At 40.2% G+C, this 18,437-nt stretch overlaps 1 protein-coding gene across 11 annotated transcripts in view; it reads right to left on the bottom strand.

Moving 5' to 3' along the window:
• CAMK2D (calcium/calmodulin dependent protein kinase II delta) overlaps positions 1-18,437 on the bottom strand; it is a 120,854-nt gene that overhangs the window by 49,361 nt on the left and 53,056 nt on the right. For all 11 annotated transcript variants that reach the window (XM_036381547.2, XM_036381544.2, XM_036381545.2 and 8 more), the window contains exon 4: positions 3,090-3,144. In XM_036381547.2, the coding sequence (XP_036237440.1) occupies positions 3,090-3,144 (55 nt within the window). The remainder of the gene's footprint in view (positions 1-3,089; positions 3,145-18,437) is intronic.

The following is an 18,437-nucleotide window of genomic DNA, read 5'->3' as shown; positions in this document are numbered from 1 at the left end:
TTCATCTGTGGCCTTTCTACTTCTGAAAGAGAGACCCAGGCACTTACCTGAGGCAAACACTGTTTTCCAAATTAGGCTATTTTTTTGTATTTTCTGTTTATTCTACACAGTTCTTGCAGCTAGAATCTAAAAGCAAGGCCAGGATTCTTAACATACCAATTGTTGCATCTCATCAAGTGCATTAAAACGGGAGGCACTGAAAATAGAGAATCTCATTGACTTGCACAAGAGAGTTTTCAAGTGCTACAGCTGTTTCCATTCAGATACAGCAATTAATACTGACAGAATTGATTGGATTTGAACTCATCTAACATCATTAAGACTGAAGACAGTCTCATTCGTGCTTGGCAACTGAAATGGTCCAACAGACGCAAATCCTGACTGCAGCTGCCTTAACCAATAGGTAAGGGGAGCAAAAGCTTCATGAAGTCCATCATTAAATTCATGAAGTTCATTGTTCAATACCCATTTTATACATGGATTTCCAGAGACTCCCATCTTCCCATTTGACAGCAGAACTGTTCACTCAAAAACATATCTGTAATGGAGTACATTCAGCACTGTTTCTTTCTCCAGATAAAAGCACAGCCTGAGGTATACAAGTGAAGCGATAGGCTGCAGACATCTCTGTGGCATTTAATCCAAAGAGATTATTAGAAATTCAAAACAGAAAGTAACAATGATTGTTTTTTCCTATCCACAGAAAGGGCAGTCTTCCCCTTCACTTTCTTACGTGGGATGAAGTCTGAAAGAAATTTCTGAGGAAACAGCCATACCAAATCCCACACAGTCTGAAAGAAATCATTAAGAAAATGACATGATGGCATGTGTGGGTGGAGTGACAGTGTTACACCACAGTCAGGCTCCTGCTGCGTAAAAACTAAATAAAGAAAAGCAGGTTCTTGGCCTGTGTGTTCAAGAAGTGCATATAGTACCTTTTTATCATGGAGCAACCACATGTTTGTAAAAGGTGAAGTTTCACTAATAAATAATATTAGTGAGCATTAAAGCAATGAGTTCTTAATCTGAATGTGAAAAATCAACTGTGAACAAGCATTTCCAGTAATTTGGCAAAAGTTTCTCAAGAATGTAACCTGTTGCTGCTCCAGAAACTATGATCAGTCAGCAAAGTCACTGCCTCTGCCATTTAGACATATTCTTTTTTGCAAAATAATTTTTACAAACCCCTCAAACCACATGGCCAAAACATAAAAGCTTTATGTATATATATATATATATATATATGTTTGAGGCTGTTCCTCTGTTTGCCCTGAATGGGACTGACAGGGAACAGAGGAAGTTCTAGCCAAGGCAGAGCACTTCCTGTGGAATCTAGTTTTCTGCCAAGGCAGTATCTTTGGGTTATGCATTAACATTTTACTGCAGAACACAGGCTTCTATTTGCTCTCTTACTATCGAGATCTAGATACTGTTATCTACAATTCTGAAGCTGTTCAAATGTTCTAGTTCACATCACAATCATAACCCCCTGAGATAAGTCTGGCACTATATATTAAATTTAAGGCAGACGTGGACTAACTGCAATTATAGTATGGCACACTTCCTACAGTACAGCAGTACAACAACAACAAAAAAAAGCCACTGTTTTTTAAAAGGGATATTGTCCCTAGAACTAAGAATTTTACATGCACTTCTTAGAAATGTTCTGAATTAAGAAGCTTTTTCCAATTTCACATAGAAAGATTTCCTTTGTAGCCCTTGAGGAAAAAAAAAGCAAAACAAACTCCAGTGCATGTCAGAGAACAAATATGTGTGTTGTGCCGTGGAGCCATTTCCAAGCCAACAGTCACAGCACTTACCTGAGACAGACACAAATCACACACAAGCTTCTGTTGAACCCAGTTAGGATTTGAGTCCTGAATCCCTTCACTGCAGACAGACTATTTTAATATTTGTGTATTTCTAGTCTGAAATCTAGTCTTTACAGTCTTTACAGATTTCTTTAAAAAAAAGTTAAGTCAGGAAGTAAACCAGAATGTAACTTGAACATGAAAGCACACGATTGCTTGTGTGCAGGAAGATTCAGGTTCTAACTTAGCCATGCTGAATGCAAATACTTCTGTTTGTATGCTTAGAAATGGGCTATACTCCATTTTGGGGGAAATAATGTATTCTCATTCTAACCAGCAAAACCACAGGGGGACCTAAGAAAGCTCTTTGGGTAGGTGGGTGGGTGTGCTGTCTGTTAAACCATTAACTGCCCTGGAAAAATTTACAGTTCAAAGAGATAATTTTACTTAAGTAAGTCAGTCTTGCAATACAATCCATATCATTCGGGTTTGTCCATATCCAAAACCATAAGCAGTAACTTTTCAAAGGAGTGGCAAAGTTTGCCCATCCCAGGGAAGATTGAGGAAATCAGTTTTTCTTTTCAAGTTATGAACACACAGTTCATGCTGTCACCATCCCTGCTTCCACTAAAAAGCCTTATCTGGAAAAATCAAGCTCCATGCAGGCCCAGTCGCTACATGAACAACTCATGGGACTTAAATTCCTGAAGCAAAAGAGAATATCAGTAGGAAATTTCCTTTCTATATGCTGGGCACTTTACATTCTGAGTGGTGTCAAAATGAAACATTATAAAGCAGTAAGATATCAATCAGGAATGAAATACTAAAAGAATCTTTCCCTCTCTAAACTCAGGCTTACCTTTTTAATCCAGCAGTTGAGACTTTCTGTAGGGAAATTAGTGTTCCACATGCTTTTTTTTATCTTTCCTTTAGACAACTAACTTGCAGCAAATATTTATTTCTGAGTCGATCTTTGCTTCGTTTTGGTAGGTAGAACACAACTTTTGCTTACATACTTACACTTTATATTAAAATCCACCTCACCAGTGGAGTTTTACTAGTTTTTATGGAATAAATGGGATCCTTACAGCAACACTTACAAATGAGTTCTTGCACATGCAAATGATGAAATATGTTCCTGTCCTTCTAGCTGTTTCCATCTATTTGTGCAGCTCATGGCACCAGAACCAGGCATTTATCCCATGAGCTTGCACTTGCATCTCCAGGTTTGAACAGCCCATTCCCAACATGCTAAACAATTGCAAAACAAATACTTACAAGTCAAAGACTAAGTAATGGAATCCTTCTTCTGATATGCTGTCATGGAGCCGCACTATGGAAATGGGGAAGAAAAGATAAACACCAGTCACCTTTTCCATGTTTTGATGGCTGTTGCTGGTTTGGGGGAGAAGGAGGGGGGTTATAATTCTACTGCAGAGCTCGTGTTGCACCTCTGTATGTTCTCAGCTGTGGGTTTTGGGGCTTTGTTTTAAATTGCCTACCCTCAGAACAGCCTTTTCCATAACTCTTACTTTTCTAATGTCATACCATCTTTTTCTCAGCAGTATTACATCTTACAAGTTGTAAATAAAGCAAGATGAGGAAATTCCCCCCACAATTAGTCACAAATTTCAGCAGAGTAACAACTTACTAGGGCTTGTTATCAATTTCTCACACATACTGTGAAGAGTTGCAAAGAGAGAAATCTCCTGGCCAGCGCAGAACATCCTAACTAAGCCCCCATGCCACATTTCCACACTGCTCTCTGTGTCCACATCTAAAGCTTTCCCAGAAAATGTGCTTGTCAGCTGCATCATCTTCCCTTAGGATTTTAAGAATTCACACTACATCGTGGTACAACTACAAATTAAGTCCTGTGGTTTTCCTTAATTACTTTAAATGAAATTGCAATTTCCAAAGGTAATACAGGAAGCCTTGTCAAGTAGTTTGATCCAAATAATTATCACTTATAAAATCAAATGAAAAAATCAGGGTACCCTAAAAGTGATCTGTATTCAAAGCTGAGCTGAGCAAAAAAGTGTAAAAGAAAAGAATTTTCAGATCTCCCCAGATGGTAACTTTCTGTATTAATCATTTTTTATACAGGACAAATAAACATGACTTTTTAACTTAATAATATTTAGCCCAGAGAAACATCTTGTGTTTACACAATACTGAAGAGAAAACCAGCTCTTGGCTGACTCAGTGTGCAGAGCTCATGATGATTCACAAGAGCCAAGTAGGTCTAAATCAGAGTTTGTGGTTTTGGCTGGTTCTGTATTTCAGATTACTCCATGTTTTTATGAAGGGGCCAGCCAACACCACCCTCCACCCTCCCAAAAAAACCCCAAACATCCCCAAATCAGCTTTCTGTCTTCTTGCATTGAGCTGAGCTTTCAATACCCCCAAATGTCTCATCTTTAAAGCAAACCAAATGTGGGATGAGACACCACATACCAGCTTAGAAGAGCACCTTGACATTTCTAGCTGAGGACCGAGACCCCTAAAACATCTGGCTGTTGGCACATTGCTTTGTACAGCAGCATCAAAGATACTGCTCATGAAATGGGATTTAGTACAGCCCCTTGGGTATGTCACAGATGCTATACAGCCCTAAACCTGTAACATTTGGAGCTCAGTTGGTCTGCTATGCATGTACATCTACAAAGAAGTTAGCAACTCTTTAAGCTTTATACATAGCAAATTATACTTTTCGATAGAAAAATCCTGTTCATTAAATAGACTACTAAGAACTCCAAGCACAGCTTTTTCAATTCAGAGCAACATTTTCCTCTGTCATATCCCTGTTACCAAGCAGGCCAGGATAGGACCCTGGAAAGCTTCTCAAGCTTTGGTGTCTGCCTGAAGCAGGAGGTGCTCTTGTTTTGTCATTTCCTTCTCCAGAACAGGACTTGGTTCCAAGTGCCTGCAGAACCACAGATCTGTCCCTCTGGACTAGAAAGAGGCTATGATTTTAGAAGATGGATGATGTTTTGCTCAGCCAGAGGAGCCTAACTCCCTGCTAGCCAAACTCAAGTCTGACACATCTTCAAGGATATCTTCTTCAAGGATCACATTCTTTCTTTTCCTTTCTTTTCTTCCCAAAGGTCTGAATCACAGAAGTGAGATGGAACAAATCCTTCTCTGAATCAGGCTCATATACCCCTGATTGTTTCTGAAAAGGAAAACAGGCTGAGGCAGCTGGGGAAGATGAGAGCTGCCTTTTGGCATGTGCTTATGTTGGCACCTTTGGTCAATCCAGGCACGTGGTTATGTCTGTGAAGTGGAAATACCAAATAAGCAAGGGCAGAGGAGAGCAATCCCTGGTGCAGAGCAAAGGGTGCACTACAGCACTGAGGCTAATCCAACACAGCCCAGATATTCTGCCTGCACTCAGTCTGCCCTGGAAAAACAAGGGATACTGGGATGACAATTTGAGAATACACTAAGTTTAAGAGGGGATGCACTATAACAAGTATTTGTGCAGTCACTGCAGACAGACACAGTTCTTCACACGCCCCTATCAGGCAGGATTCAGGCATGACCAACCAAAAGGCAGCAATTATAGAGATTATTCATCCAATATAATAACTCCCATCAGAAGCTCACACTGCCATTCCTATTTCTTCAGAATCACAAAGCACTCATCAGTGGTAACAGTTCCATTTATCTTTTCTGAAAAGACTTCAGTTAGACCAAACCATTATTAACTGCAGATATTTCATCAATGCTGTTATTAACAAACACGTGAGAGGGCACCAAAGAAATGGAGGTAGCTCCTTTTCCTGCTGCCGGCTGTGGCCCCTCTCCTCTACTGGGTTCTTACCAGATGTTTAACAAACTCAAAGTTGTTGCTCCTAAGCAATGGAATGCCTGACAGGAACCCAGGGAGCTTACAGTCCCTCCTTTTGGAGAAATACTGGAAGCCCACAAACCATCAGGAACAGCCCCACTTTGGCCTCAGCACTGATTGTCACCTGAAATAATTGCTAATCATCACACTGGAAATACCCTAACAATAATTTTAGGGAGAACTCCTATTAGCTTGATTAGCTTCCATTTAGCCATTAGTGTGGGCCAGCTCCAATCTGACCAAAAAGTAAAATGATCTCCTTTATGTGACTTTTTCTGCTGAACTGCACTATTTTGTGCCTATCCCACAGAAAACAGCTTGACATAACGGCCAAATAACTTTATGATTTCCTTTTTGAATTTCTGCCTTTAAAGAAAAAAAAAAAAAAGTATAAAATAAATAAAAAAGTATAAAAATATATAAAATTTAAAAGAATAAAAATCAAAATATAGTATTCCACATACTTCCACTGAAAATCAAATTTTTCCAGGCAAGGAGTCAAGTCAAACAGTCAATAGTCAGAGAGAAATTCTCGATGACAAAGATATTTCACCACAGCTAAACCTATTGCCTAAAATATTTGTGTGAAACTGCTCATGATCATTTGGCTAAATTTGGTATCTGAATTAGTTCATGATACAAACTATTGGAGAAGACTGAACTTCACACCAAAGTTCTGTTGCATGGTCAGCACAGCAGCTGCAGAGATGTGCACCAAGGTGCCAAACCACCAGAGATGCTCCTGGGGGAAAACTCTCTCTATGCAACCCCATCCATTGTGTTGATGAACAGAGTATGGAAAAGGATTAACACAGCCAATGGTAAAGACATTGATTTTCCCTTTGGTAGTAGAGATTAAGATCTGTGGACTCCCAGAGACATAGATCCTGTAACTCTGTGAAGTTTGATGTCTCAAATCAGTGCACCACTAGGAGGTTACAGGGCACATTCATCAGTAGCAGAGGTTTAAAATGGGTTTGAAAGTCACAAAAGCTTATGTGATATCTGCTGAAATATGCAAAGTACTTCAAGTTTCTGCTTTCCTGCAATGATGAAAAAAGGAAAAGGATGCTTTCTCTTCATTTTACTTCCAAAAGTGTAATACAGTATTTATGCACACCTCACGTACACCACTTACTGAAACAAAGAAACAAACACCCCAAACCAAACCTCCCCCCTACCCTTTCAACAATGAACTTCATTACGTAATGGAAGGAACTTCATGGAATGGCTTAAGTCAGCTTTGGGTGTTCTGTGAATTGGTACCTGTCTGCCAGTGGATATGGGATAAATTGTTGCATTTGAAATTGAAAAGGAAAAATAAAAACTGAAAAAAAACCTCTCAGTCATTGAAAATCCATAACCAGATATATTTTTTACTCATATTTGAACCACACAATTTTCTATTTCAAACATGTGTTTCTAAGCATTTTCTGCTGTGCTGTCTCTGACAAAGCAAGCCTTGTGTTCAGCAGAATTGTTGAGAAGTGGCAGATCTGCTGTGGCTTAGTACTGTCAGAACTCCCATCTTCTGCAAAGTCACCCTTTGCCACTTTTCCTGTTCTACTGCATAAAGCAAAGTGATAAGGGACGGAAAATAAAGTTACCAGTTGAACTTCACCTGAAACTCTTGTGGACACCAGTGCAGGAGCCTTTACAGCAGTACCAAGAACTGAGACCAAAGCCAGCATCCATCCTACAGCTTTCAATCTGGATCCCAAGGGGAATGTGCTGGGATCCCAAGGTAAACACAATAAACCTGCACAAGGAAGCAGAACTGAGCATGCAAAAGTTTGTGACCCAGCTCAGGAGTGCTACTGCTGGCACTGATCTTCTCCCTTCAAACAAAACAGCTTCACTGCAGCCTCATTCTCAGCACCTCAATGCTCCACCGTGTCCCCACATCCTCTTTGGAATGCCTGGTCTAATGCTATAAATGATCTCTGCTGAGCCACCAAACGCCTTAAATCAGTGGTGCAGAAGAGTCACAGCTATAGCTCCCAGGCAGGGAACTCAGCATGAAAATGGACTCTGTGCTGTCCTTACTGCTCCTCACACTCACATTTCCTCTCACACAACACTGCTCTGCTGATACCATGGAAGCCTGGGGCCCTCTATAATAAAGCTCATCAGGTACAGCAAAGAGAACTTGGCAAACACTAATAAGAGCTGTTACCTAAGAGTCTGAAATATTTAGAGGCTAATCTGCTAAGATTAGTACAGTAGCAATGCTCTACTGTAGAGAGGGCAGCTGCTTTCTGAACAACACTAAATAAAGAGTAATGCTTTGCATATTGAAGAAAATAATCCTCCCCCAATGCTCTCAAACACACCAGCAGTAAAATGCAATACCTACATTCATTAAATGACTTTATGCAAATCAGCAGTGCTGTGTACATCATTAGCAGGTGGCCTCTATTCAGCAGCAGTGAACCAAAACTATGTAACTCCCAAATTCCTTCAAAGGGTATTTTTTATTACAGTGCAAATTCAATTATTTAGGGCCAAAAACTTGAGGGAAAAAAATTCTATTCATGTGCACCTCAAAAATTGATATAATAAGAAATAATGGGAAAAAATTGTAGAAGAGGTTTTGCAGTGACTTCTGTGAGTCAGAGAGAAGTTTGATAAGAGGATCCACTTTTACCCCTGAAATAATTTTCTACCAAGGTCATTGACATAGAAACCAAGAAAGAAAGAAGGATAAATAAGAGAAACCTGCAACTGCCTATTCCAATAAGCACTTTGTCTTTTGTGACCAATGAGTGAAGTGTAAACTCAGGGGTTTTGTAGGAATGTATAAAAAGCATGCATGCTAGAATAAAACCAGTTTGAAGCCTTCTAAAAATGGAGCGTATTGCTTTGTATTACAACCATCTCAACTACGACAAAAATATCTGGAGAATTTAATATTTGGAAATACTGCCTTTTCCCCAAGGCATTGCAACAGCAAGTGTTGAGTACTACAAACAAAATGCCATATATTCTAAAAATATTCATTTGGGAGCAAAACCCACCCCATCAAGGCCCTCACAATTAACAACTGTATTCTGATTAAATGCCAGCCTACTGCAGGCACGTGGAGAAGTCACTTGGCCAAAGTGTTAATGTTAGCAAAAGAGTCTTGCTACAGAAAAAATGAAAAATTACTTGTCAAAGCAGATAAAAGATCACATTTTGCATGGAGACTGAGTGACTCCAGGTACTGATGTCAAAGCACATGGCCTCAAATTACCAGCTCTTTTGTCATGGAGACACTCTTGTTTAAAGACTTGACAGTCTTTAAAAATGAAATTTCCCAGCTAAAATTAACTAAATAAGAAAAGAACAAAAACCCAAGAGGTATTCCAAAACATCTAAATCTGTGTTGGGAGTCCCCATGTAGAGCAGTTGAGATAACTGATGCTTATCTCTTTAACCCACAGGCTTTAGTTACTTTTCAGTGCACCATAACACAGGTATTTGTGCATTTCTGTGTGCACACGTGCCCAGAGCACTTCTGTGGAATTATATCCTGGATGCATGAAGTTAAGAGGAACAGCTGGAGCTGCACACCTTTAATTATTCATGTATGAAAACAGCACAATTGTACGGAGTTGCACAAAAGAACAGGGAACTAAAATGTACACCTGCACCTTCATGTCTTCATTTAATATACAACTCTGTCATTTACTGGAAATCTTGTGTTTCAGGGTGAGCCAGCTCCTCTTTGCAGCTGAAGGCCTGCATTTCTAAGTTTAACAAGATTTTTTACAAAGCAACAAAAAGCCTTACAAATGTCATCACATTAAGCCTTATGAGGATAACTGCATGGATTAAAAGAAAGACTGACACAAATTTTTGCTATGAGCAAACTGATGTCTCAGCTGCCAGTGTTGATGCTTTAAGCACCAACATTTTTTAACTATTTTTGCATTTATCAGAACATGTAAGAAGAGGAATAAAGACATAAGAATTTCATGGAGTGTTAACTAATAAAAGGACAAGCTGTAACACAGAGATGTTACATCAATTAAAATTAACAGGCTCAGGAAACCACACAGTGTACTTGAATGGAGGCAATGAAATTACCCAATTTTTAAAAATTAGACTTAATCCCTTTTAATATTTACAGTGCTGGGAACAGATTTATATAAATAATATGTAGGGCCTACACATCAACAAAATTAGCTATTGAGGAGCTGTAACCATTGGGTAGGACACAACCTCCCTTCTTGGCTCTCCTTTCTTAAAATACATTAAAGACAGACATATAAACAATTTACATAATGACCACTCAGAGATGCATGTAGGGTTATTTTTTAAATGCTCCCCTTCCATGAGGACCGAGCTCCAAGGTATTTAAAAGCATCAGCTTATGAAAACAAAGTCAGTCTACTTTAAATATTTTAAACAAAAAGGAAAGCAGAAAATTGCAATCCTGTGGCATGACTTGAGAGAAACCACAGAAAAGAAACCTCTCACACAGGAGCCAGGTATGCCCCAAGCAGCCTCAGACAATGTTTGCAAAGCAATTACCACTGTATTTAGGGCACCTTTATTTAATAGTAATTACCTTCAGAAAACCTAGGATAAATCTTTAAGTCAGTAGCAGCAATAACTATGTCTAAATTTCCCAAAACTTTTCATTCTTGACCGTTTTGGTTTTTAGTTTTAAAAGCATTACTTTATCAGAGTAAAGACCATCAAGTAAAATCAAAATCCTTGTGGATTCAAGGTAACCTAGTAAAATTCATCTGAAAGTTGATTAGAAGAACTGTGTAAAGAAAGAAAAAAATAATTTAAAATAGCTTTATTGATGTTTATGTCAGATATCAATTCAATAACTGAATAATAATCCAATTCTTTTATACAATTTGAATCCAGTGACCACTGCTATATTGACACCCTAACAAAAATATTTGTAATTAATCCCAGCTTTGACCAAGGGAATACTGAAAACATAGTACTTGTATACACAGTCGTGGTTTTTTCGTCTCTCACTGCTTTAGGTGAACAAGGGCTTCTACAACAGGTCCTTCTGGCAATTGGAGGCAGCTAAGCATTCTGCCCTTCTCCCCCAGTTATCCTTCAGAAGATGATATTACACCTACTTTGTAGCACGATGGAAAAACAGCAAGGCTGAAGAACCAGCTCTCTAGTCTGATGACTGCATTAAATGCCCTGTAAATTCCCCTTTTCCTGACAGAAATTGCATGCAAATTTATCCTTATTCAATCAGTGAACCACCAAGAAACACTTGCCCCCTCTCTTTTCAAAGGCTGATGGAAACATTGATATTCCTGTTTGCTTCTTCCCCCCAAGATCCACAGAATTTTTCATTTTACTAATAATGCAAAAAAACCCCAAACTTCCAGCTCAAAAAGGAAAAGAATAATATAAATCCAAACCCAAAACCAGTATTGACTTAAAATACAAACATTCATTTTTTTAAAGGAAGTACTTTCAAATCTGTGACTAAACAGAAATTTTCTACTGTAAAGCAGATATACTATGGAGAAAATAATTGAAACAGAAGATGTTTCTAGACCCTATTTGGAAGAGTATTGTGGTCACTTTGATGGAACATGATCAATAAATTATGGTAAAGAAGATGTTTTTAACAAACTACTTTCACGAGGAATTTAATAAATGATCATGTAATGCCACAGAGCAAGCAGGCCATTTGCTATTTAATGAAATACAATCCTTAATTATTAAGGATTTCCTTTCCCCCAGATGTGATGCAAATGGCCACAGATAAAATTCTACTTTGCTGTTCCGAGGCACTTAACCGCTCTAAGAACCTGACAGGAACAAAAAGCTGCAACAAATCCACTCCTACAAATAAACACTTGTAAACATGTGCAGAAATCCTTTCCATATGGACTGCATCTGTTGGGAAGAACAGGCACAGAACTCCAGGGTGACCCAGGGTCTCCATGAAAGTGTCTCTGCTCTGATTTCTGCTTAAACCGCTCACAAGGACCTGCAGTCAATGAGCCTGTAAACAATCTGCCACAGCAGCTTCCCAGGTAAGTAATAACTGTGCACACAGAGATGTGCTTTTATCACATGACTCATCCTAGACACAGAACTGCTCTCTCAGAAAAGCAGCACTGTGAAGTAAATAAGGGAGACTAATTATGCCTGCAGAAACAAATCCCTGACACTCATGGTCAAGGAATCCCAACACATTTCATTGCAGCTACAACACAGAACCCACAACCATATTTCCATGAGGCTGAACTTTCCATTTCCTACAATAGAAAGGAATAAGAAACATGCATCTGGAGAGAAAACCAGACCAGCAAATCTCACTGCTAAAGCATTGCTGTGATGGGGGACAGAAAATAAAGTGCACTGGAATTGCCTCAACCAATGCCCAGTGCCAGATGGGGAATGTGAACAAGAAGGAAAGACCCTCTCCTGTAGGCCCTGCCTCTAAATCTGTCTTAGACACTGGATAAAACAGGCTGAATGTAGTTTTTCAGCATATACATATCTACATGTCAAAATTATCATTACTGTCCTGCTGATGAAGGACATGTCCTGTCCTTCCTGTCACCTGAAAATACAGATATTCAGAAAAAGCTGCTACTGTGCTTTAGTTTTTATATATATGTGTATATATATGTGTGTGTATATATATATATATATAAACTATATATATAAAGACCTGTAAACAATAAATAACTTTCAAGTCAAAGTTCACTCTACCTCAAGCTTGAGTAAATAACATTTAAACTGCTAACATTTAAAGTTCATTTTCAAATAAAGTTGTCTCTAGGAATTCTTGCCAACCCCCCTATGGGAAGATGACAAAAGAATATACAAAGGAACTTTATTTGCTCTTATTTCTTGTAGACTGTGGAGTGAGCATTACAAATACTACTTGTTAAAACCTTTGTCTACAAGAGAAAAACGCTCTAGTTTATGTTATTATGTTGGCATAAAATCAAAGTTTATGCTCTCTTAATTCAGCTTAAAACAAAGCATTAGCTAATTGAAGCTGAAACAATTTCCCAGTTTACAGAGCAGTAGGTGGCCACAAAGAAATAGCTACGTCAGTTTAAAAATAAATTAGGTTTTGATTAAGTTGGGGGAGCTCTTAAATGCAGACAGACCTAAAATTCTACTTCCTATGTGCTAAGTGTAACATGAATTACCACTGTGCAGGAAGTGTTACATCAAACAGAATTGGTGGGATCTTCAAATATTCCAGATTTGCAGAGAGGATCACACATTGCATCATCTTTTCTATAAGAAGTCAAAGCCCCATAAATTACACTACAAATGTAGGTACACCCCTCAGTGATGTGGTTATAAACATCAGACAGATCTGAGCTCATTTTCTGAAGGCTCATGCAAAACTCACTGAAGCACAACCACCAATTCACTTAATCACACTATGTACCACCTTTTAATGGGTGTTTATTTGGTTTGGTAACAGGACAACCAAATGATTTATCCTCCACTCCAGGGACTAAGACAGGCTCCAGGCACCTGTGATGGCAGTACTATGTATCACAATGGGCCATTTGAATGCTGAGCACTCTTCCAAATTAAAAACCTAATTTAAAATCAAAAGAAGTGCTAAGATACCAGGTCTTCTCTCCAACCAGACCAAATCTACATTTTCTCTAAATCACTTCTCAGTTATGCTCTACATTATTCCAATGCACAGCAGCCCTTGGAGATCAGAAAATGGTTTATTCTGAAGTGATGGCAGCATTTGGCAGCCCATAGACCTGCTCCAGCAAAACAATTAGTTTCAGGGCAATAAAGTCAACTTCACAGAGAACTCTGTATTTTGTGGAATTAACTATTACTTTCTCATGTTCTGTAGTACCACTGTAAAGCCACCTTCTTCCTTCCTTTATCTGATGGAGTTTTTATGTCTGTGCAAGCAAAGAAGGCTAAAACCAATTCCACAGGACCAGGTCCCCAAATTTTGTGTTACCAGCTTTGAGGAAAAATACCTAAAATGAATGCAACAGGCCTAAAGCATGATTATAATGATGTCTCTGTCCTTGGTGCCCTCTTTCACAACCAGGAATCCTGAACATTCTGAATAGGAGCAATAGGAGCATCCCAGAGACAGCTCCATTCATACCACTGCTGTTAATCCCTCTTAATTTCTTTATGGCAGCAACAGGGGAAATGCAGGGACTGAGTCTGTTTCTTACACTCAGAGCAAATGTGAAAAAGCACAGTCTGAAAAGTGTCAAAGCAGGAAAAAGTCAGGTAACTGGTTTCCTGTTTCCATCTGTGTGGTGCTGCAGACATCCATCCATCCAATGCAGTGAACAAAAACCTTGCTGTAAACTGGAAAAGCAAAAGCCTCTGCAATTAGCCAAGCAACACTTGGAGCAGGAGGAGCTCTCAGTAAGTGAACAGTGTCAGACTGAGTGACTCAAAGCACAGTGCCCAGGCAGAGTGTTCCCACAGTGATCCCACCCCATCTCTATCCACTGGGCTGGGCTCAAACCCATCTGTATTGTGTTCTGGGTGAACGTGCCTTGCCCCTCTATCAATTAACTATCACAGTAATGGTGCTACCACATCTGGAGACAGCTATAAATTACTGGCATTTCCCTAACGTGCATGTTCGCCAGTGAGTGATGATCCCAAATGATTCCAAGTGTTTGTTTTACAAAAGGCAGGGAATGCATGTTGACTTAATACATGACAAACTTGAGGCTTATGATGAGAAACTGCCATTGTCTTTTAATCACAGTCTCACAATAAATGAAAATTAGAGAGCTTGTCCTGTGGGACCATTTGTAAGATGGTAATTAGCTCGGTGACAACCCACATAAACTTGGATGGAAATGCTGCAGGAGAGAGCAGAAGCCAGTCTGTATTCACAAACCCAGACTACTAGCTGCAATTGAGATCTCTTTCTAAATATTCCTCTCATTTAGCACATCCAGTAACTCCCAAAATACATATATGCTACAAAAGATAGCTGCAAGCCAGTCAGCTGCAATTATGGTTTTAGATCATCCATCAAGTCCTTCCCAGCAAGACTGCGCTGTCAAATTCAACACAATCCCAGCACTACCACCATTGATACCAGACCAAGTATAAACTGCTGAAACACAATTAAATAACTCTCAAGGTCACCCAGAAAATGAAAGCATACCAAACCTATTAATTAAACAGCACTACTGGGGTGGGACAATTGCTGACACGCGAGTGCTACTCACTGCTGTGCAGCACAAGGGCAGGAGCTGTGGATTTTTTTACAATGCAAGACCAGAACATCTTCAATGCACAAGTATCAGGAGCAGAGTGTCATGCTTGGCCCAGAGTGGCTGGAATGAGAAGCTGGATGCATTTAAAAGAGACAGACATGTAGAGGACAAACTAAAATTAGAAGCAGTCCATGAGAATACTAACACTCTGGTGAAGCCACTATAAAAAGAACTTCCAAATTTGGAAAGTGACTAGGAGGAGAGAGGTATCATTAAACCCCTATCAACTGAAAAAAACGCCAGAATCAGCAGTTTTGTAGGAGTAGGAAAGTCTCCAGTGCTGAAATCTGAAAAAGCCCAGCCTGAACTGAGCAATTAGGAGCTATTTATCCACTGCCAGTGATGGAGGTTGGTGTTACTTGCAGGGTCAGAGCATTCACCCTGTGCCAGGATGCAGCAGAAAGCCAAGGAGCAGACCAGCTTGCACCCTTTGGAATGCCACAGCTTTGACAGATACTCCCAACAGCAGGGCAACAAGATCAGAATGAAAAGTGACTTCTCAAAAGCTAAAGTTTGAAGGAGCAAGGAAAAATCTAAAGGGCACTTGAAACACTTGCTGCAAGACAGGGGTGGTTAGGGGGATGTCTGTCTGTCTGGAACTCACTGGTGCTGTCCCCTGGCCCTCAGACACCAGGGGAAGATAAGCCAGGCTGGCACCAGCCCCTCACACCCTGCCACACACAAGGACAGGCAAGGGTGACACCCCAGCAGAGCTATGGACATGCTGGGCTAAGCAGGCAGGCTGAGTCCTAATTTCCATGTGTTGTTTCCAATATGTATCTAAGATGATACAGAATCTCTTACTGAAGGGGCATTCCATTAATAAAGATGCAGAAGATGCATATAAAATGCAGATTAGATTTATGCACCTGACATGGCACATACAAGTTCAGCCTATAAAATGCACTTCCAAATCCACACCTTGGAAGCAAGGAAATCCTGCATTCTGAAGAGTTGCTGTTTATAGTTTTTAGTCAAATTACACTTTCTTTAGGAATTCATGTCACAATATTTAAAAATGAAAGCAAACGCAATTTCAAGAAAAGAACAAAAACATCCTAACACGGATGCTGCTGTACTGAGGAATATCCACTTTTCCTTCCAGTACTTGGTTTGCTGATCAGCAGGGAAGACTGAAATAAGTCTTCTCCAGGGTGCAAATGGCAAGACAAGAGGCCACAGACACATGCTGGAGACTGGAAAAACCCAGCTAAGCACAGAGATGTATTTATTTATTTATATGGATAGGAAGGTGATGAAACACTGGAGTGGTACCTGGAATGGCTGGGCAATCTCCTTCTCTGCAGTCTCCAAACTGTAGAGGATGGGCAGGATGGGCTCTGATTTACCTAACTTTACTGCGCATGGTTTGAGCAGGGAGTTGGGACTGGGTAACTTCCAGAGATCTCTTCCCACCCACATGATTTCATGATCCATGATATTTTTTTGCAGAGAGCTAGGTAGGTAAGTAAAGCAAGATGTATGTGCAGATGGGAGTAGCCCCACAGATTGTCTCTCCTAATGAGTCTCCTGGCTCAGTATCACCTCTAGAAAAGGAGCAAAGACATTCCAAGGCCCCACAGTGAGCTCCCAAAGCACCACTTCTGACTTATGGCTCAAACCAAAACATGACCCATGGTCCAAAGCCAGGAGACCTTCCTTTCGCGTCTTTCTGCACCCAGCTCACGTGCCCAGCATTTCCCCATCCTGTTCCTTCTCCCTGCCCCCATGTCTGAACAGATCCTTGTCTGCTTGCCTCAGGGAAATGTGGGAGTGTGGAGGGGGATGCAGCTCTCAAGTGGCACAGACAGCCCAACCCTTTCTCCTTGGAGGTACCTTTTCCAGAAGCAGGGTGAAAGGTGATGTTCTTATCTTATTGCAGATGTTCCATACTGTTGTCTCCTTATTGCAAAAGTTTCAGACCTTCTTGGTGCTTTCTTGTGGGCAGCTCCTCAGAGCACTGACTCCTTCTTCTTCACAAAGCAGCCACCTAACTTTAATTCCCTTCTCAACCAGCCATCCCACTCTTTTATAGCACTCTTCCTCTCACTGGTTACAGCCGTAGCCTGTTAAAGTCAGGCCTGTTCCTAATCCTTGATAATTGTCCCAGCTGCAACTGGGGTGAGATTACTTTCCACACTCTCTTTAGTTTCTTATCTTCTATCGCCCACACAGGGTGACATACTGGGTGATAGTAACCATGGGCTAGGATGCCAAACACCCCAAATGGGCAGATTTAGGCTGCCTGGGAAAGAAATGCTGCCTGAATGAATTCCTTATTTTCTCTAGGGAAAGGGAAGAGGCCAAGTCAAAAGTGTCCCACAGAATGGGTTCAGCCCAGAGGCACAGATGTGAAGGCTTAGGCAGGATTATCACAGAAAACACATGACAAGTTTTACCCCCCCTGCAGGAGCTGCTCTAATGCCATCCAGTGATGCCCATCCACACAACCCAATATACTGCAACCTGGTTTTGGTTGGGGGTTTGTTTTTCCTCACCCTCAGATCAAGTAAAGGTTCCCAATATTTGGGTATCGATCCAAGAACCAGTGCAGAATTCACCTATTAGACCATCAGCAACATTGTAAAAGCAAAGGGAACAGAACTTAAAACATCCCCTAAAAATGCTCTAAAAATGTCTGTGCTAGCTTAACTGAAAGAAAAAGCTTAGTTTAGCTGAAGTAGTAGAGATCTCTGTTTTTGGAGGAAAGAGTCCAGAGGAAAATTACATATTTGTGGTTTAGCTGGGAGTCATGATGTCTATCCGTATTCATAACACGTGGCTGCAGATTCATGACAGACAAAGCTTTCAAACAACAAAAAAATCTGAGTTCTGAAAGATCCATCTTGTGTGTGCAGAGAGAGAGCAATTAATTTCAGTCGAGTTTATTTCCACAGCTCTTGAAGTCAGCAGTGCAGCCAGTTATGAAACTCTTCATTCCAGGAAACACATACAGAAAGTAAAACACAACGAGATGAAAATACAAGTGGGAGTGTGGCAGCCACGCCAGTCCTCACCCCCCACAGTAGGATCCTCAAGAGAGGTGTTCAAATTCCACTTCCCATTTCTGTGGGTCACTCTGTTTTACATTTCAAATGACTGGCTGCAAAAGAGGAGTGGACTTCAGGGAAAGAAAAATGTTTAAGAGAACCTGGGCACACTAGGAAAAGAACTTTCATGCATTTAAGGAAACACAGAAACAGAGGCTTAAGCAGGGATGGAAAATGCTTCAAGATCTGGTTCACACTTGATTTATACTGAATCATTACCTATTTTGGTGCAAATTAGGCATGTACTTTCTGAGGCAGAAAATTACAAAATCAGTGGCAAACCTTTGTGAAACTTCATTTCCTCGGTCTGTTATGGATCCTGCTACAGTTATCAGGGATATTGCAGCCAGCAATGCTTCACTTGAGCTAAAATAACCTTGTGCTCCATTAAAAGGAAAGAGAACTAATGTAGCATGGCAAAGAGTGGTGTCATTGTCTGCACTCAAAGACATTTTTATGCTCCACAGTAACCCAGAAGAGCAAA

This window comes from Molothrus ater, chromosome 4 (assembly GCF_012460135.2).
Source record: "Molothrus ater isolate BHLD 08-10-18 breed brown headed cowbird chromosome 4, BPBGC_Mater_1.1, whole genome shotgun sequence".
Taxonomy (NCBI): Eukaryota; Metazoa; Chordata; class Aves; order Passeriformes; family Icteridae; genus Molothrus; species Molothrus ater.
The sequence above is the reverse complement of the archived record's forward strand: the minus strand, read 5'-3'. Positions and strand labels throughout refer to the sequence as shown.